General features: G+C 31.5%; 2 protein-coding genes across 4 annotated transcripts; both read left to right on the top strand.

The window, feature by feature from the left end:
• The first annotated feature begins 1,433 nt into the window (after positions 1-1,433).
• Positions 1,434-13,212, top strand: LOC126844371 (uncharacterized). The gene is made up of 3 exons (XM_050582517.1): positions 1,434-1,769; positions 5,848-6,137; positions 11,135-13,212. Exons 2-3 carry the CDS (start codon positions 5,855-5,857, stop codon positions 12,964-12,966), a joined length of 2,115 nt encoding a protein of 704 aa, XP_050438474.1. The 5' UTR covers positions 1,434-1,769; positions 5,848-5,854; the 3' UTR covers positions 12,967-13,212.
• A 6,069-nt stretch (positions 13,213-19,281) lies between these two features.
• Positions 19,282-21,512, top strand: LOC126844453 (uncharacterized). Of its 3 annotated transcripts, XM_050582661.1 has the most exons (4): positions 19,282-19,427; positions 19,520-20,997; positions 21,096-21,244; positions 21,317-21,508. In XM_050582661.1, exons 2-3 carry the CDS (start codon positions 19,548-19,550, stop codon positions 21,239-21,241), a joined length of 1,596 nt encoding a protein of 531 aa, XP_050438618.1. In that variant the 5' UTR covers positions 19,282-19,427; positions 19,520-19,547; the 3' UTR covers positions 21,242-21,244; positions 21,317-21,508. The 3 variants fall into 3 exon arrangements, with proteins under 3 accessions (XP_050438618.1, XP_050438617.1, XP_050438620.1); XM_050582660.1 differs by having other exon boundaries at positions 21,096-21,510; XM_050582663.1 differs by having other exon boundaries at positions 19,316-19,390; positions 21,096-21,512.
• The last annotated feature ends 41 nt before the right edge of the window (positions 21,513-21,553 follow it).

Below are 21,553 nucleotides of genomic sequence, written 5' to 3' on the forward strand. Positions count from 1 at the left end.
AATTTTAAAGGACTGCCTTTATCATTAGTAGGATCTGGTTATCCGTTATAGTGCAGTTATTGTGCTTGTGATGAATAATCGATTAATCACTATTAGTAGAGCCGTCTACCAGTTTCCGCGATTACGGACAGGTGCCAATATTATTAGCGTTCACCTTGAAGTGTGTGCTTGAACTTTGTCCCTTTCAGTAAATATTATAAATCCAGGTAATAAGTGTTGTAATTGAGTAATACGACAAATTATGATTATACAATAAATATTAATAATATGTAATTTAATTATAATTTATAATTATTAATACATTTTTATGTCTATAATCGTTAAAACAAATTGTACTATAAAAAATTGGGCTTTCCAAAACATTTAGGGTTTAAGAAACGTACATATTTAATCGGTATACTTTTTAGTTTATCCATTCAAAAGATCATTGTGGAAGGTTTCAGGAAAATCTATTAGGTTTTTGGCAAATTTGAGGCATTAGATTTGTTTTTGGTATAATTCGACTCCACTACATAGTAGATAGTATTATTTTTTTTACACAATTGAAATTGAATAGGGTGGTCCTTTAAAAGTTAATTTTCAAATTTTAACCTCGACGCCCCCTAAAATGTTTATAATTACAATAAAAATAAGATCAAAAAAATAATTTGAAAAATATAAATTGTTTGGTTTTAAAAACGCCTATATTTAGTTAAATATTCATTTTCTGGCAGCAATTTTGACAGTTATGAACTTTTGGGTATGGTATACGTGTTCAGCAGACTCCAAGTTACACTACTATTAAAACCACACCTCAAACTAAGGAGTAGGAAAAAATGTAAACATGATCTGGGCAAAAGTGTCGAAATCCTATGTTAAATCCCATTTAAACTTCAACCCTTGTGGGGCTAGGGTTAAAATTAATATTTTTCAATTTTTTTTTTATCTTATTTTTATTGTATTTAGAAAATGTTTAGGGGGGCGTCGAGGTTAAAATTCGAAAATCTTTTTTTTAAGGACCACCCTAGTATGTATAGATTTATTTAGGCCTCTCGAGATTTTTTAACAACCTCCCGTGTATCACTTTTGGTCAATATTTTTTCGGGACTTAAGCCTCCCCTTACCCGAATTTCGAATCTGCACCACTACAGTTACACCGAGCACAAGTTCGTCGAACTTATATTAGATATTATTATTATTTTATTTCGTGAACCTATACGGCAGTAGAGTGTAAGCACAAGACGTTATTTATGCGGTTGATTTGACAATTTCTTTTTACCGCCGCCGGGCACCGCGCAGTTGTTATGGGAATTTGAAAATGTAAATTAAAAGCAAGTACGGTTTTGTTTATGAGCAAAAGATACGGCACATTAATACGGAATCCGGTTGTCCCCCACCAGAACTTAACTAAACTGCACCCAGATCCACCAGCGGCGGCGGCGGCGGCGCACACACATACACCTGCTGAGTCGTTGTGCCGCCACGACCGACCAAATACTGCGGTGCTTGTATACCGTGTACACCTCCTCTCGATGCTCAGTCATTGCGCGCGGTGCACTTGAAGAATAAAAAAAACATTTCCATTATTCAACACAATAATAATACTATAATATTTCGTACACATTACACACGCGTTCGATACAATTGTGCGGTTTTTTTTTCTTGTCATTATTGTTGCTGCTGTTGTTGTTTGGTCTCTGTCTCTGTCTCACTCGATACGATGATGGTGATGCGCCGGTCCAAAACAATATTATGATTTCGATAATATAATGAAGAAGCCCTCATCACGAGTACGTATAACATGATAACAATAATATTTCCATGCGGTAATACGCCGCGTACCTATAACAATAGGCCGTATTATGGTATAATACAGCAGCTGGTACACCCGACATTATACGGTGCGTTCCAGAAGTTTGCACGTTCATAATATTATTCCATTAACCGTTCTTTTTTCGATGAGATTTATAATTGCTGTTTTCTTAGTCTTCTAAAACGCCACTATATTATGCACAAACATGCAGTTTAATTAGATGTTATTTTGACTGAACACGCGCATAGTCAACAAATCGCAAGCGTTACCCTACGCTATTCTGGGAAATACTGTACATATTATGTTGTCATTATGAGAAACCCCGCTGGTTTGTATAGTATTAGCGTGAGTGTCTTCCACGAGAAACGATTGTTTTTTTTCCCACGGACCATGTATAACAATATGTACTTAGAGCTTATTCGGGTTTTGCACCCGAATGAACTCCGACCCTTGGGACACACTTTAGTGTCCATAATGACCAGATTACTTTTTTTAAGGTGAACTTAGAATGTTATATTAATAAAGTACAAGCAGGTATCTTATACTTGGGGTCTTAAAGGATCAATGCCGACATTTGGAATAAATGAGCTAGACCATTATACCTCAGATAATGTCATTGTGTTAAAAAATGGCACTCCCGAACAAAAATTCAGAAAGTTTTGGGAGCATTTAAACAAATAACACTGAACCTCATCTAAAATTTCAAAATACTTTAGTCCCATTCCAATCCAAGTTCCCCATTACTTTTTCGTTCTTGTCTTACTTTCCATCTCATTTCATAAAACTTTATACGGATATTAGACTCCTCTGAATTGAATTTTTGTTGAATATAATAAATTTTCTTCTTTTTATTTCTTTTTAAACCTGATAATCCTTCAATCTTAAAACGTTGCATGTTATGATACATGTTATTCGAATATTATCAATATTTTGTTTTAAAACATTTTATATTTCACTATTCTATCTTATATTTCTTAATATTGTATTTTTGTTATAGTTAATTACTGTACTTACCTAGCCTTTGGCATAAATTCATAAATAAAAAAAAACGTCATATTCCAAAAGTTGCAAAAAGTTATATTGATCCCTGGGGGTTTGGAACTTGTACGGCCAAAATTTACATATTAATTATGAACTAAAAACTTTCATGCCAATATAATAGGTTTCTAGATTCTTAAATCTATTTTTATATATTAGAAATATTGATTTTTTAACTTATTCGTTTTGGAAAGAATTATTCCGGAACAAAAAACAATTCGTTTTAGAAGGGATGATACAAAAAAAAATGTTCAAACATTTTGTTTTTTTATACTGATATAAATAATACATTTTTAATTTAAGAATAAAAAGTTAATTTTTGCCAAAACAAGTTTCAGATTTTTAATTGACCCTCTTAGACCCGAATTACAGACATATAATGATACACAAAAAACAACATTTTTGTAATAATGGATGAGAATAATATATACACCATACCAATTATTCTTTTCATAGAGACGATAAAGTTTCTGGAAGTCGACGCAAGATAGATTTAGCATTTCTAGTGTTTTGTAATAATTTGACCCTCTTCTTCAATTTAAATGTTTGCTATAGCCTATATTTGTATAACATAATAAGTTCATAACTTATAATAACCCATAGTGATTAGCAAAATCGTTTTAATAATAGCTTGCGTTAGTAGAACTAGTTATTATTCAACAAGAATTTGTTTTTGCTTTCGATCAATCAAAAAAGTTTATCATATAAATGTACAGAATGGTGTACAAATATTTATAAAATAAACTATACAAATCTGCTCTAATTTTGAAAAATTATTAGCATTTTAATAAAATGTTTATTATTTTTTTATGTTTAATGTGAACTTTTTTTAGTACATAGAGCTTAACGTTTTTTGTTTTTAAACAATTAATATTTTGTTGTTCCTATTATTTTTATTGTTTACATAATGGACAAGTTAATGTAGTTTTTGTTGAAAGTACTTTGTATTTTGAGAACGCTTGTCATGATTAAATCTAAAATCGATCCCCGCAGTTTTACAATTAATTTACTAAATTAATCTTGATTGACCTAAATTAAACATCGGTTTGGTTTAGTTTCTTATAAAGTCGTTGATACAATAATTAGTATGTTATTAACTAACTGTTAAGTACGTTATTCAGTTATGCTATTATTTAATTTGTTTTTTATTACTAGAACTTATGTTATAGTACAGTTAGCACGAGTACAATCCAAAATTTACCTAAATCACAATGGTAATGGGCCCCCGTATAGTAAGAAAATCAATATGTTTTTTTGTTTAGTTTTGTACACCCAGATATTCCTAATACTAAAAAATACACAGTCCTCATAAGTAAATGTGATGCAAACCCAAATATTTACAAGACTGGTGAAAAAAAATATGATTTTGTATTAACTCTGTTAGGTTGAACAAAGTATTGTTTAGATACAATTTAAAATAACTAAATTTATTTAATTAATTCAGTCGAACAGTATAAGCTTATGTATTCAATGCCATAGTTGGCGGCATTCTTTTATGATTAATTTGTAGACCCCATTAATTAGATATTAAATCGATGTCGGACACAAAATATATCTGTTGTCTTATTTAGCTTACAAAAAAATATATGTATAGATATTTATAATAAATAGGTCATTTTACATCTGAGAATGTATAATTACAACTTGACCAAAATATATTATATTAATAAGTTATTATAATAAGTGAACAAATTACTTTAGTTATTAAACACACTCCAAATCCCGATTCATTTAAATGGTTTATTGTTTTTATTTATTAATGTTTAAAAGGGTATTAGTTTACTTCTAATTGTTCGGAGTTATTGATCTCTAATACAATTAACCGGTTACCTATCTATTTATATTGTATTTTTATATTATGTTATAATTTACTTTTTTAAATATATTTAAATTCAATTTTAAAATAATAAATTACAGGGTACAAATGGTCGGTTATATTTATTGTTAGGTGGAGACGGGGGGGGGGGGTAATTAGTAGGTAATTTTAATCGAGTTATTTTGAAGACGAAGCAGGGAAGTAGTCTTATACTTCATATTTGTATCGAATTTCAGAAAAATGATTAAGTACCTAATGTTCACAAGTTACTTTGTATCTGAAAGGATGGAACTTGATTGAGCGTTGTTATAAATTGTAACTGTAAAGGTATTATTGCAAAAATTAAAAAACCTTAAACATAAGTATTATATCACTGCAGGAAACGATTTGGGAACAAGAACTAAAATATATTAATATTATGTAAAGACTTTTTTTTGTGGTAAATCCTAATTTGATCGTAAATTTTGTGAATTGCTTTTAGAGTTTAGAAAAACCAGTTATACACACAATATGATGTCAGATTTAGTGATCAAAATGCTATAAAATAAATTTATTTTGTTTCTTGTTCCTAAAACAGTCGTACAGTTTAATTAAATTTACGAGAACTTAAAGAGTAGGTACAAGTGAGAATTTTTCTTCAAAACATTTTTTTGATCGTACGGTATTTTTCAGTAATTGTACAATTTATATCTATACTCAATGTTATTACCCATACCTACCGTTTTATTCTCAATTGGATGTTAGTATGGTTTGGAAAAATTCTCTCAAAAAACATTCTCGACCGAATTAACAAACAGCAGAAACACTACCGGGTCGGGTTCAAATGTTAAAATTAGCTGAATTTGTTGACTCGACCGCAGTAACCTGTTAATGCGAGACCCAGGCTTGTGTGTCTGTGTATCTGTGTTAAGTGTTACGATACAGCGTCGGCGTGTTTGTGATTCGGAAAAGAATTCAACTTGTGGTACTTAACTTGTGATGCGAGTTTAAAAGATGCATACACGCTACTACTTTCTAGTTTCTACTGGCAACACTCCTCTGACCGTGACATTGCGCGCGCGCGCATGTGTGTGTATCCGGTTACCCGAGAGAAAGTTAAAACATACACACAAGCCGTTCGAGCTACCCGCCGCCGCCGTAGTCCAGACTGCGTTTTTACCGGCAATTGTATATATTATTATTATTTATTTATTTATTACAGGAAGAAAATGCGAAGGTACAGTTTTGTCGGTTTGCATTTTTTATTGCTGTCGGGGTATGCGGTCGCCCAGGCCGACGACCAAACGAGGAGCTGCAGCGGTGGTGACGACGGCACGGCGGTCACGTGGATTTGCATAGCGGCCGTCGCCGTGGTGCTGTCGGTCGCCGTCGGTATCATAGCGTGGAGACGGCAATGCCCGAACGCCTGCTTCAACTTACCGTGTTGCTGGCGATCCGGCAAAGACCTTGTGTTGGAAACCGCGGCCGATAACCAGCCGTATCCAGTAAAAGGTAATAATTTAATGGGGAAAAATAAACATCATTTTCGTTGCAAACAACGGTTAGATACTAGATACTAGTAGATATAACCGTGTTTGCGAGTACCTAGTGATGTAATGTATGCTGAGAAGGTATTGTATTTACAATGATGTGTTTTTGTTTTAATACTTTTGTGTCTGTACCTTCGATAATATCTTCTAAGCCGCTGAACCGATTTCTTCGTGTAGCAACTTTATAGATTAGAAACAGTACCTGTAAGGTATTTTATCGGGCCGAGAGTTTTTAAAAAATCACCCCTTCCTCTTCCAAATCGAGAAAAATACCCAACAAATTTACATATTTTTCAACGTAAAATTAAGATTCTCTATAACTTTGTGAAAAATAGCCGAATTAGTTCAAAATTTGTAGGAAATATTTTTTAAGCATAGTACAACACAATGTAACATAAACCTTGACCAACCAAAAACATTCCGTAATCCCTTTCCCCTAATAGGGATAGAATTGTTTTCTTAATTACACTTTTTCAAACAAAGTTTTAGGGATTTAGGTTTGAAAATTAGACCAAAAGTAGATCTAGAACGGAGCTTTAACATATACAGTTTTCTTAAAAATATGTAGTAAAACTTTTTTTTTATGAAGGAAACCCCAAAAAAATAGGAACAAATTACACTCTTTACAGATTCGCATCAACTCGTTTATTTAAAAATTATTTTATCACTTTCAGTTATAATAATTCCTGAAGACTGTGACCTGCCCGTTTCCACTATGCCCCGACCCCACTGTTCTAGCTGTTTTATTATTTTATTTCTCTACTATATATATTATGTTGGTTATCATAAGTGATTCGTCTAGATTATTTTAAAATATTATAACATTACAATATTATAACTTGTTAAACTTAAATGGTAACGTATATACTTAACTACCTATTCAGATTAAGAATAATTTGCTAAAAATGTTTGCTGGTCGATAACCAGATAATTAATTTTAAAATTATTGAAGTTTAAAATTTAGAACGGGAAAGGTGGATTGAAGTATTAGTTTTATCAGTCCGCTGCGGTAAAGTAATTCCGCATTCCATCTTTCGTCCTAAATTTTAAATTTAGATAATTATCCAAAAGTGGTTATCGACCTCGACAAATTATTCTTTATTTAAAATCGAATTAAATATATACGTTACCATTTAAGTTTTGAAACATGACAGAGCTTCAAGTTCTCAAAGATCTCTAACAGAGATAAAAATTTGAAAATTGTCTAATATTGTTAAATTACAATGCATAAAGTGTCTCCAAGAAGATAAACAAGAAAATTGCGAATATTTGAAGAGAAAAGGAGTGCCTTATCCTTAATGAATCACCCTGTATACGACGTCTCGTCGTTTCTGCGCAAACCGAAAACGAATAGGATACAATTTTACATGTTATACATACACACATACCAATGAATGCCCGAGGCCGGACAAGTCAACGATTAATTACAGGCCCTGGTCTAGAAATCAAATATGGAAGGCTAATGAAAGTCACGTCGATGACGATTCGTCTTAGTAACACCACAACAAGCCCGGTTTGTGCGTCAAAAGAAATAGAAAAAAAATATTTTGCAAAAACTATTAAACCGCGATAGCATGCTAAATACGGACCTTGTATCGTTCTTTTAACTTGCAGGAGGTACTATGGTGATTGTGGTAGAACAACTGTAAAAAAAAGTCTTACAGAGGATATATTATAGTGTTGGCAATAAAGAATACTAAAGGGTTAATACTTAATAGTAGAAAAAAAATCTCCTTTTAGCAGGAAAATCTAAAAAAAAAAATCAACCGGTTTTTCAAGATTTTATTTTGGGTTGTTTTGTAGGTATCAACCTTACAAAAAAAAAGTGTGTGACCGAGCCAAAATTTAATTTATACAGTATGTTGATTAAATGTTAAGTCGGTAGATTTAGTTAAAAATAAAATGTAAATATTTTTCTTTCTTTTTTTTTAGTATATATTATATATAACATATATTCAATGCCTTCTAACTGATATAAAAACAATATATCAATACTATTTTGATTATTCATATAGATACAACCCAATTGGTATTTTCAAAATTGAAATCTGGTTTTTTGACAAATGTTATTTGTATAAGTGTCAGATAAAGGCAAAAGTTCATATTATTGTAAATGCTCTCTAACTGAACTTGAATTAATCTGAAATAGAAGTAGTTACGTATAACGTAAACTTACTTGTCAGTAATATTAAAACAACGATCAATTAAATTAACACTTAAAAAGAGGTAAAATTAACTAAGGTACCTTACAAAGATGTTAAATGACGTATTAATTGTTAACCTTGAATATACTAGCGATACATCTGTGATACGATTAGTCATTTGCAGTTACAATTATAAATAATGGTGAATTAGGGAAATCTATTGCGTATAATATTATATTATGTCAGTAAAATATTACTAGTTGTTACAACCGGCTTCGCTCCGTTAGATATTTAACACTATGCTAATTAATCATACAATTTTGACAAATAATAAGTAAATTATAGTAGGACAGCATAAATTATACAAGCACATAAAAACGCTTAAAACTACGTTTTAGCTTCAATACGGAGCTAAGGTATTAAAAATAACCCACGACAATTTGGTAATTACTATTCGATTTTTTCAAGTTGTCAGTCTATAAGTCATAAATGGTACTTCGAAAATACTTGAAACAGGGTGATCAATTTAATGTAAGCCGCTCATTTATTTAGCAAATAATTGCAATTTTGTGGTTTTTCTTTTTAAAAAAATGTTTTTTTATGTTATTTTACAATATTATAAAATTACTTAATGTTATTTACTGTTATTACCTTTTTTACTACAATTTTTTTTTTCAGAGCTCTACATTAGAAATTATAATGGTAACGTATATACTTATTTAACTTTTAAAATAAAGTATATTTGGTCGTGGTCAACATTGCTAAAAATGTTGGCTGGCTTATAACCTGTGTTGGATCATTTAGAACCAGAGGAAGGGTGGAGTATAGTAATACATTTTTATCATTACACATTACTCTATCGCATCCAACTTTAGTAACTTAAAAAGTAATTATCCAAAACTGGTTACCGACCAGTCAAAATTTTCAGCAAAATTACTCTTAATTTAAAAAGCTAATTAAACATAATATACGTTACCATTTAAGTTTTAAAAGATAATAGAGCTCTGGAAAAAATACTTATTTAAATATTATCTAATATTATAAAATGACAAAAATATTTAAATGTATCCTGCCATATACAGTCAAAAACATAAACTATTTTGATTTTTTTGGACTTATTAAGTCTGTATTAGGCTGAAAGTATATCTGACGTTTACAAATAATATAGTTCTATTTAAAACGATTGTGATTTTTATAAAACTATTTTTCATGGGATAAAACAATAATAAATAAAATATCATGATTGTTGTACACAATCTTATTTTTACCACATTTGTATGTATTCATTACAATATCAAAAGTTCTCTTATAACTGTAAACAGGTACAGAATTATCCTCTCGTTTTGTCAGTGCTTAATTATTACCATAATGACAAATGGCAGTTAAAACTGCCACTAATGTATTGTAATGTAAACAACTTAAATGAGTACACAAGCCACATCATTTTGAACGGCTCATTTTCCATATTTGTTTAGCCAATGTATGTGTTACCTATATTAATTTTACATTATTCAAAAGTACCGTTTATGCTTTCATAGATATATCTGTACCTTTTTCAGTTATTAAAACGGTGTCATTATTTTATAAATTAGTTGCCACATTGTTATCCTTTTCGGACTATAAGTTATGACTTATGACTGTCCAACTTAATGAAGATTGAAGTTGTTTACGTCGGTGGTTTGAACAATTTTGTCGACACATATTTATAAAATAGAAATTCCCTGTGTTTTAGCTAAGTATAAAAACTCATTGTAAAATTACTCGGGCTTGAATTCATAAATACTTAAAATAAGTGTATCCCAGCACGTGAGCTCGAGGTACGAGGCATATTAATCATACTGCAAAACTCGATAGACAGGTCACAATTAAAGAGAAACCCGTGTATAGATACATTATAGCATTATAGATACATATTAATAGCTATTCGATCTTGATGTAAAAATAACGCGGTTTATTATAGCGAAAACATTGGTATAATTAATTATAAAATATAAATATTTACATTCGGCTGAAATTTGAATAATTGCTAAAAAATGTTTTTCAGTTAAAAAAGATGCTAAATTCACTATTCATGTGTTATGAATTCCGGTATAGTATAATGGGAAACGAAATCTATCAATCTTAAATTTCACCTGATTATTTTTGCTTAGTAGGTCAATCTTTAGATTTTGTATAAATATCATAGCACCTCTGCTTTTTACATTTAAATTATAGACCTCTTCCAGCCATTGGAGTTCCATCACTGAATGGTTTCTTCAAACAAGTGATACACTGCTAATTGTATATATTAACCATACCATAAGCCTATTTTACGAATATTGTATTGTACAGATTGTATATTTTTCTAATAAAAAAAATTTTTAAAATTATACATAAGTAAGAAATCACATTTTAAGAAACCTTAACTCACGGATTAATAAACAAAGCAATTCGAAGCAATCGTGTTTTTATTTTCTCACATTCTTTCAACATAAGCACCGAAATCATATAACCTTAGACTATATTCACCCAAAATTCCTACAACTGTCACAACGCCAAAAAAAAAGTGTTAAAACAAGGCTGAGGAGTCGGACATTTAACCTAAGCGAAATTGTAATTTTTTTTTTAATCTTACTTAATAGTCAACACGATCGTTAATAAGTACTATATAACTTCATAAATTATAAAATAATATTTTTTTAATATGCACAGAAATAAACTTTTATACATTATAATAACACCAGTGTTGCAAGTTATTAATTCATAACTATTTCTTAGCGATTTGTAAGCGCTCCATTGTTTTAAAAATAAAAAATAAATATTAAATTGTTTACAGATAACGGCGCAACGATCCAGTCAACAGACAATGGAAATATTGGTGAAATTACACCAGTTAATGCACAAGTGTTGGTCAAATTTGGAGCACCGATAAACGGGAAAACTGCATCGGAGCACCAATTTTTGGACGAGTTACAAACGTTGTCGGATCGTTATCCTGGCATTATCATTGATGTAGAACGGGAAAAGACAATTGAAACCAGTGCCAATAACAACTCTGTCAAAGAAGGTATATCAAAGTACTATCGCAACGCGATATCGGCAATACGGCAAGCTACAACGCGTTCGAGAAATAACTCTGGACCAGAACAAACCACGTGCTCTGACAATATTGCCGTGCAAACACTCGATGAACCCAAACAAAGCAAGTGTGATTCGGTAGTGGTACAAATAGATGATGAAATAAACGTCCAACAACACAGTGGTACGTCTCCTGAGTACCACAGCCTAGACTATACAGCAGCGGAGACACAGAAAGAAGAGACGCCGCAAGAAGAAGAGACTTTGAGAATCGAAAAAGTGGTACAGAATGAAAGCGTTTTGGAAAATCAAGAAAAACGTCAACTCGAGGAGTTTTTAAACGTCGAAGAACGGGTACGGAACGAAATTGTTTTGGAAAATCCAGAAAAACGACCTCTCGAGGAGGTTTTAATCGGTGACTTGAAAAAACATCACGGAGAAGACTCAAACGACAAGGAGAGAGGACCGCCACCTCCACCGCCTCCAAGAAAACATAGCATTGTGACAGACTCCTCAGCCAAAATCGTTGTATTTAGCAAATTTGAAGAAGCAGAGGATCCACGGCCAAAGGCGAGTGAACCCAATGTCGATGCTGTCGAGGTAATACACAAGAAAGATGTTGCTGAGTCAACACACCAGAATGAGGTTGCTGAGCCATTACACCAGAATGAAGTGACCAAGTCAATATACCAGAGAGAACCACTTGAGATGTCCACTTTCCGAAACTACAACGCCAAAATTAATTATGAAAACCATTTGTCCAAGGCTTTGAACCATAACAGTATTATCATTGAACCAACATATCAAAAGAATGCCTCCGAGATTATACATCAAAAAGACGCTGTTAAACCGGTGAAGGAAATCGATGAAGTCGAGTCAACGCACAAAATTAATGTTGCCGAATCGGTGCTCGAAAACGATGCTGCACGGCCAGTGCACAGCAACGATGCCGTCGAGCAAATGCATCAAACCGACGATGCGGACTCGGATAATAACTCGTTTGGCGGTGAAATCGAGGACATTGTGTGTAATCTTAACGATATCACCGATAGCGGTATTCTAATAGAGGACACGATGATACCATCGTCGGACGAGGAGATTGACGGCGGCAACTACAGTGCGTCATCAGAGACTCCGCCGCCGGATGAAGCACATAGCCAAACCGGCAGAGCTTATGTCACATCCGAGCAAGAGGAAGAAGTTAGGTCTGTGTTCACCGCACATAACGATACACAGGGAAAACAGGAGACGAGACCAGTCAAATGCAACGGTGCACAACAGCCTGGGTCTTATGACACCAAGGAGGAAACGCTGTCAACGTTAATCAATGAACAGCACAACAAGTCTGCGACCAAAGTACCCAGAGTGATATTCCAACCTAATCTTAAAGCTCCTGTGACGGCCATCAGCCGTGATGCTGGTGCTGGACAAAACGGTACGACGGTGTCGCCATCAAAAATTCCAGTGCGCAGGTCGTCGTCGGGAAGTAACGGCATTAACGTCACCGGTAACGCTATATCCGGTACCTCGCCTCCAAAAAATTGGAAGCCGCCGACCAACAGCTCGGTGCCAAAATTGATTAATACCTAACCTACCATCCTTTTTCAACGAAATTCGGAGGAAGTAAAGGAAACGATTGCCGAATTTGCATCAGCTATTTTCTTAGTTGGCCATAATATATAATATCTTATATATATATACACTATTAAAGATGTCGTATAAGTATAATTATATATGCAAAACTTAAAAATAATTAATATTTTATACCTATTACTAATGCAATACCTTTACCTAGATAATGTACTTTATTTATATACCTATTTGTCTTTTTAAAAACTTTATACTTTTTATTTAATTTATTATTAAATTTTTAAAATATTATCAATAATATGTTTATAAATGGATTATTTATACGTAATATATACAAAATTATTACAAGTCCTATTTACATTGATTTACCTCTCTCTCCATTCGACATGAATATGAAAAACACTAGGTAGATATTAGCAAAATTTAGTTTTCGTATACAATAATATAATATTGTAATAACATATTGTTATTACAAGACAAAAACAGTAGTAAAATAATTTGATCTCGTTACCATAAGTGCTAAAAAGATTGTTCCACAATTGATTGTCGACATATTTACATAATGTAAAACAAACAGAAGTCATACTGTAATTCTATTTACTTAACATTTCAGTACCTAGTCTAACATCATATGAGGTAAGCAAAAAATCAACGGACATTTAATAACTTCATAACGTAGAGTTATTAAATTACATTTGATTTTTAAAACATTAATTCAAATAAAATATAGTAGAGAAAATAAAGTATTAGCAAACTGGTATGCCTAATATACTGAGTACATTCATTATTTACGTTATTCGAAAACTAACAAAATTAGATTGATTACTATTCACTATTCAGTTCTCACATTAAAAATAATAACTACGATAAATAGCCATATGAGTTTTTGGTGAATGGCAATTGTACCTAACTCATTAGTTATAATACTTAGTACACAAAAAATTACTTGTACTAAAGCTAACGGAACCCAATTTTAGAATAACAAGAACTTTAAACGCGAGATAATTTATAAGCAATATGTTATTGTTCGCTTTAATTTTTATAATTTGTAAGAATTTAACTTGAGCTATACATAGATACCACCCAATAGGTAGATAAAAGAAAATAATATTTTTTTTGAAAATAATTTTTAATACTAATATAAAAAGATTGTAAACTTAAATTATTATAACTCCATATTTTTCTACATATAACGCTAAAACTTTTTAGTTTCTTCTTTTAGTTTAAATTCTAAGCGTTAATACACATTTTTCGAAGAAATCTGTAAAACATTAATTTTAGGTAAGAGAATTCGTAAATGTACAAATTTAATTAAGCACATTTTCTTTGAAACATTTTTTTAAATAAAATATCATATACCGATATACATATCTGTACATAGCTCACAGGTTTAATAAGTACATTTCTTTGAGAAATTGAGTAACGTATACTGATAGTCAATAGATACTTAACTCTTAAGTATTAATTAAAAGCCTTCACTTTACATTGTGACTGGAGTACGAATATTGGAAGCCAAAGATTGATTTTTATTGCTAGAAAACGAGTCAAACTTATTAGATATTTATGAAACTATATATGCCATTAAAAATGTTTACGATCAAATTTACGATTTATTAAATTTAAAAAATATATGAAACGATAATAAACAAATATATTTCCCAATAAATAAAATCTTTTCGAAAGCCGACTATTCAGGAGAAAAAATGTATTCAAAATAAATTAAAATATTTTATTTTTATTTTGGACCAGTTGCAGCGACTTATTATAAAATCGACCACCACAATAATGTTAATATATTTTTAATTAAATTCACTTCCTTATAATACATACAACAAAATAATTGATAATTTAAACAGTGAACAATCACATTTGATACAAACGAAACCGTTTAAAAATGTTTTCTTGCCGTTTTCTCTAGTTGCGATATTATTCTGATTCGTTTTCACCAAATAATTAAGTTCATTTCTACAGTTCAGCTGTGTGTTCATCATAGCGTATCTACATATTATCGGTATTAGGTTTTATAATGATAGGACTATTTGTAGAAAATGGAAAAAACCTTTTTCTTTTATAACTGAACAAGTATAATAATCAATGAGTAACCCGGTAGTTATGAAAGATGTTGACATAATTTAACGTGTTAATATTATAGGTAATATTATATATTATGGTCTAATTGCCATGGCGTGTCGCCTATTATGTTGAACATCTTGGTGTGCCATTTCTCATTAATGTAAATATGGTAATATTTAAAATATGATACACCTATCTCGTTTTATGTAAAATTAATTTTCTGAAGTAGTATGTTAATATTAAATCATACCTTTTTTACAGTAATATGATCTGTAATATAATCTGTGGCGTTAACCACTTACCAAAGTATATATAGCTACTGTAAATTGTTAAGTATTTAGTTAATATTTTTCAGACTATTTACCTACTGTAAAAAGTAAATCATGGTGAATGCGTGGTATGAAACGATAGCCATAAAATTCCCATAAAAGTATTTTTCATAAATTATTATTCTTAAGAACACCAATATGGGAAAGAATAAAGTTTGCAGATAGTCGTGGTGTTTTTGTATGAGATTAAGTTCTAAAGACTAAATTCATAATGTATGAAATCTAAATTTAGTCCCAACACGGTGTAAAGTATAGGTATCTATATAGACTGAGAGTTTTGCTTAGTTAAAATATGTAGTATACATTAGTTATCTAAATTCACATATCATAATACAATAATTTTATCATTTGTTTACTAATAAATACATATAGTAAGTAAACCATTAGTTACACACTACGAACACTTCACATAGACATATATTCCTAATTTATAAGTAAAACAGTTAAAACGTTCAAGTTATGACACTTTATCAAGCGCCGTTACCTAATTCCAGCAAAACATATTTAGTAAAGTCGTTTCTATTTAAAACAAACTTTTGTTTTAAATAACTTAAAATTAAAAAAATTGTCTTTTCAAATAACAGTTGATAGAATTGAAAAATAGTTGGTAAGTACACAGTACGTTTTTAGTTTTCTTTGTTTTAATTTTCCAATTAATTATGCTCTAGAATGTGTACATCGTTTCAATGGAGTTAATCTCAAAACAAATGTACCTAATAAAGTTAAACAATTTGCTGTTATTCGAAATAGCTAGGTAGCTTACTATTCCATAGTGTCAATCGTAATATATAGTTTTCTCCTTGTATTTGGGTTAGGTTGATAGAAGTGTTATAATAAATTGCGTGTTCGCGAAAGCTTTCTCTCTGCATTTTATTTAGATAATTTTTATCGTCGTAAGTATCAAAATAAGACCATAAAGCCACTACAGATGGCAGTAAATATGTAAATGATATGTAAATGTGAAATGTGTGAGGCCTAACTCTGTAATTACTTAAGGCAATCCTATGTTGAAACATGTCAATAGGCTTAAAAAAATAAGAAATCGAACACATTAAGAGGACACTACACCGCCCATTTCTAAGAAATAAAGTTTAGGCAATTGTTCGAAAAATCTTAACTTAGAGCTGAAACTAAAGGGTATAATTATTAATACAGGAATCAGAATTCTTTATTGATTGCCATTTTTTTCGCCACACTATCACAGTGGATAAATTACAATTTTTTCCCATCAACTTCTTTGCGCGGGACAAGACGTATATGTGAAGCCAGTATAATAGTAGATTAACCAAATATTTACAATATAATTTACACGAGACACCAATAAAGTTCTTATGTATCCATTGTAAAAATTGTATACGGTTACAGTAAACACCGCCCTCATATACTATCTTCTGCAAAACCATTTTTCAAGGAAAAATGTGTAGCGTCCTCTAATAAAGAGAATGTATTTTTAAATGCACACTGATGTATTCATGTGTTTAAACATATAAGAAAACAAACTAGTGCACTGAGAAAAAAAATGACAACAAAATATTGCAGTTGATTAAAATGAAAAAGTACTACTTTATTTTATAATCTAAAAATTCATTGTTGTTACCACATTGGTAATTTGTTATTTCTTTATAGCTTTTTTTTTGGGGGGGGGAGGGGAATTTGTCTAAGCCTAACTATTGTTAATGTTATTATTTATTGCCGCAGAAGAATTGTATTTTAATGTAGGTTTATGTTATTTTACGAGATAATATTTCACAATTTTAACGGTCTACATTTTATATTTAGACCGTTATTGTAGATATTATTTTAATCTAAATTTTATACTTCAGTCATTGTTTCTATAATTTAGATAATAAAACATTTTATAACTATTTTTTGACATTCATACGTACATCAGTGTTATGAAAAATACATTACTTAGGTACTAGAAAAAATCATTGGAATACAAACACATTTTGAAAACATGTCAATACTTATCAGGTAGTATCTTTTAATAAAAAATGTGTATTTTTTCAAAATTAATATTATGTTACTTTTCGGATGACATTTAGTTCTTCAATAATTATTATTAATTAATAATAAATATATACACTTACGAGCTTTCAAAAATATTTCTTCTTACAATCACAAGTTTACCTAGTTACAAATTGGGAACTAAAATATATTATATATTAACAAGAAAACAGTAACATCTTTATTGTTAAAAGAATTGTATATAACAAATAATGAGCAACATAAAATAAAAAAGTATAATTGTGAGTATCTAGTATACAAAAATATACCTACAATTGTTTTAAAAATGTTCTAAAAATAAAAATTAAAAACGAAAGTAGGTATAATAAAATAAAATAATGTGAGAAAGACATATTTACTTCGTTGTTAATGTCGTGACTTGTGTCTAATCTTCAATTCGCCCAAAATAACATATTATTATCATTATCGTGTTGTATTTATTTTTAGATAATAACAACTATACCCATTTATGTAATGTTAAGGCGTAGGTATATTCATTATTTTCGATCAATGAACTATAGATTAACAAAACGCCTGGAAACCATAAATAAAAAAAAGTAATTACCGATTAGGTATTATCCTGTAATTATCAACAACCTGGTAGATAACTATAGTTTAAGCCCCACCACTTCCTACGACTACAAGCAATAAGCAAATGGATATTTTTTTGTGAAAGTAAATCTTTCCAAAAAAAACAACAACATTGAAGGGGCAGGTTTAAGGTAGGTCGGGAAAGGGCGGTCGCTTCACTTTGATGATAAACACAACTACTACCAAGCTATATTTAGAATATTTGGTGTTAGTAGTAAAAAAATAAAAACTCCCCGCTCTATCGTAAACATTCTAAATTTACTCGTGTCTTACTATATCACTTCTTTAAGTATTTATTTTTTTCTATACAGTCACAAACACTTTATAGGTATGTATTACTCGAGTTGAAATTTTGTGTAAAAGGGTTTTGATTTACACTGTAAACGGTATAACTAACTTTTGATTAATAGAATTAAAGGGCTAAAACTCTCTAATTTTGGTGTAACAGAAATGTCTAGTTTTGCCTATGACCTATAATATACTTAAACCCTTATATTTTTCAAAAAACCACTTAGGGTTTATCTAGTCTAGATTTATAATATGACAACGGGTACCTAATGTATTTTTGGCACATGAACACAGAACAAATAACGTTGTTGGAAATTTCCATATTAATACTACAACACGATTATTGACATAAAAAAATAGTATTATTATTGTTATTATGTATATACTTACAACGCATCGACTAGGTACTTGGTGACTTGGTAGACGTGTAAAATAAAATAATATACGTGTATAAGTTAGGTATAATTTTTATACCTACCTAAATAAAAGAATTATGCTATGTGAAAGAAAAGTTGTCAATGACCATAGCGCGAAGGAATTCACCTCTGACCTAAGATCATTGATAATATGATAGAGCCGCTGGCTACATTTCGAGATTTGTATTCATCACCCACCGGACTCTTAAGTTATTTGATTATCGTTGGTAGTGAAAAAAATAAAAATAATAACAAAAACACCGGTGTATAGCACAGAGGGAAGAGACCACACATTCCTACACATTTACTTTGAGAAATCGGATACAAACCGGTTTCCTTTGGCGTGTAACCGTCTAGACCCGTTTATGGTATGCGTTTTGTAGGTAGATAGGTACATGAGATTACGTTATGGGTAAAAGTATACTTGTATTTCTAATCATACATAATTTTAATCATGACCGACTTGAGAGATTGGTAGTGATTACATACTTTTTTTTTCTTTCTAAGAGGCATTCGTATTATTATTGTTATTGTATTTACCTCCGCCGACAAATGTACCTCCATGTTATCAATCGCAAAGCTGGACAATGTTTATATGATAGTGATTTGATTAAATGGTAATTGATAGCTGTTGATAGCTGTTTAATTTACAATCTAATTTTCATTCCAAAATCCGAACGACTGGAATTAAAATTTCCAGTTACACTTTCTACGCTCCAGGTTTGGCTCTTGGTTCTTGTGTAGTCCTTGTGTGTGTGTACGTTCTATACCATTTTACTAATTCAACATTTATCGATATTTTTCGTCCGTGTGCAATGTTATTATATTAATCATATTTGTTTCATACAGGATTATGTTTCTACAATAAAACTTAAAGATGAACCATTCGATTGGACCACCAACGCCGTCGGCTAGAGTAGGTGGCTTGGGGCCGCAATGTTACGTCGTCAACAATACTGCCACCGTGTTACACCAACAACAATATCCGGCACCCATGCCTCTTTTGTTACCACAACCCGGTGCCGCTACTACCACGCCATCACCTTACGCACATCAAAATAGTCGTAAATTAACGTCTGTCAATACTGCTGTGAATAAAACCATAAACGGCTCTATGAATGGATACAATCAACCTTACAGTGTCGTACAGCAGACTCCACAAGTGGTGTCAGTCATTACGCAACGCAACCTAAACACATCGGTACCTCACACGATTAACAACAATTATTATCAATCCAAAGTCAGTAACCCGATACAAATGCCAAGCACCGCAAACCATTCCAACGCTCCAACCACTTTGTATTACTTTGATGGCGGTACGTCCACGCAGACTCAACAGATTAATCATCAGCTGCACAGTACGAGTCGTGAAGGAAATCACTTGCGCATGAAACAAAATACTGCCCAGGTCATCACAACGCCGCAATCCTATTATAATGATAGGGTACCTGTAACTAACCGTAATAGTATGACTGTCGAACCGTCACCAACGTCGTCTTCTTTTTTCGATATGCAACGTTGGCCACAATCCCAATCATTAATTCAGCCACATCAATACAATACCAACACCAATCAAGCTCAAAACAACTATAACATTCCAAACACGTATTATAATAGTACGTCTAATTTATATAACAATAATGTACAAGTGCAGGATCAGCATAGTGTTGAACAACCATTACAACAATCTATTACAACGCCTACAGCCGAGCAGGATCGTTACCCAATAATACGTGTAGTCGTACCCGATATTGAATCGGAACTTGGTCACCTCATGACTCCAGTCAGTTGCAATTCGAAAAATGCATCGGAAATCGCAACTGCATCTAGTTTACCTGCAATAGTCAAATGCTCAAAACCGTCATTTATGGATAGTTATTTAAAATTTATCAATGGAGGCGATGCTGCTGTACGAGAAACTAACGCTCCGCCTCCGGCTAAGAAACTGCTTTTACCACCTACTCAACCCACTGTCAAAACACCTCAAGTATGTACTCCAAAAGCTTCCGGCTCGTTAAATACAACAAAAAGTAATGCAACAACCAAAACTTCAACTACATTAACGTTGGATGACGATCCTAGATACTTTCCATTGGCGAAATCCACGTGCCGTTTTTCCTCTTCAGATAGTGATGAAGACCATTACTGGAGTACAAAATCATCAACTTCCATCACTACTGCCGCTACAATGACGATTACTAATACCACCGCTACAACTGCAAACAGCCTTACACGAAACACAAGTATTGCATCGAAGGGTTCACCAAAGAAAAAACGTAAAAGTAGTAGTTCATCGACAACAACTACTTCAGAATCAAAACAAACAAGTAAATAATATTTCAAATCCCTATGACACTATAAATATTAATGCCTTTGAATACCTTTTCTTGTATACAAATTATTTGTTATCACATTTTTTTTTTAGAATCTCAAAATCGTAAACCAACTCAACCCAAACGAAGACAGTTGTCAAATCGTGTGGCCAAGTCAAAAACTGTGGCCGCTGTTAAATCAGCCGTAGCAGCTGAAGATTCAGCCGATTCTGATATCGATCCAGCTTGGACACCTTAAATGGTATATTGCTACAGAGCTACCTTTAATTAAAATGGTCACTAGAATATTAATAACAATAATAATTCATTGTAGCATTAGGTGCTATATGACTGACATTGACAAGTTTCAACTGCTATTGATAAATCCACAAAATCTGGCTATCTATTCTTACAAATGCCAGATATTTAAATCATTAACCTATAATCTAGAAATACTAAATAAAGAATTGTGTGCTCAAAAGCATTCAAATAATAATTGTATTTATCTATATATACATATATATATTTATCACTATTGTTTTATATATTACTTTACATTTAAATATATTAA

Source organism: Adelges cooleyi, unplaced genomic scaffold, assembly GCF_023614345.1.
Source record: "Adelges cooleyi isolate 19-005CV unplaced genomic scaffold, UGA_ACOO_1.1 ACOO_flye_CR_arks_rails_tigmint_CR_PRNA_651, whole genome shotgun sequence".
NCBI classification, from domain to species: Eukaryota; Metazoa; Arthropoda; class Insecta; order Hemiptera; family Adelgidae; genus Adelges; species Adelges cooleyi.

Excerpts from the sequence above, each read along its gene's own strand:
- LOC126844453 (XM_050582660.1), top strand. The coding sequence starts at position 19,548 with ATGAACCATTCGATTGGACCACCAACGCCGTCGGCTAGAGTAGGTGGC. Across the intron at positions 20,998-21,095 it reads TTCAGAATCAAAACAAACAA|AATCTCAAAATCGTAAACCA; the intron begins GTAAATAATATT and ends TTTTTTTTTTAG.
- LOC126844371 (XM_050582517.1), top strand. The coding sequence starts at position 5,855 with ATGCGAAGGTACAGTTTTGTCGGTTTGCATTTTTTATTGCTGTCGGGG. Across the intron at positions 6,138-11,134 it reads CCAGCCGTATCCAGTAAAAG|ATAACGGCGCAACGATCCAG; the intron begins GTAATAATTTAA and ends AATTGTTTACAG.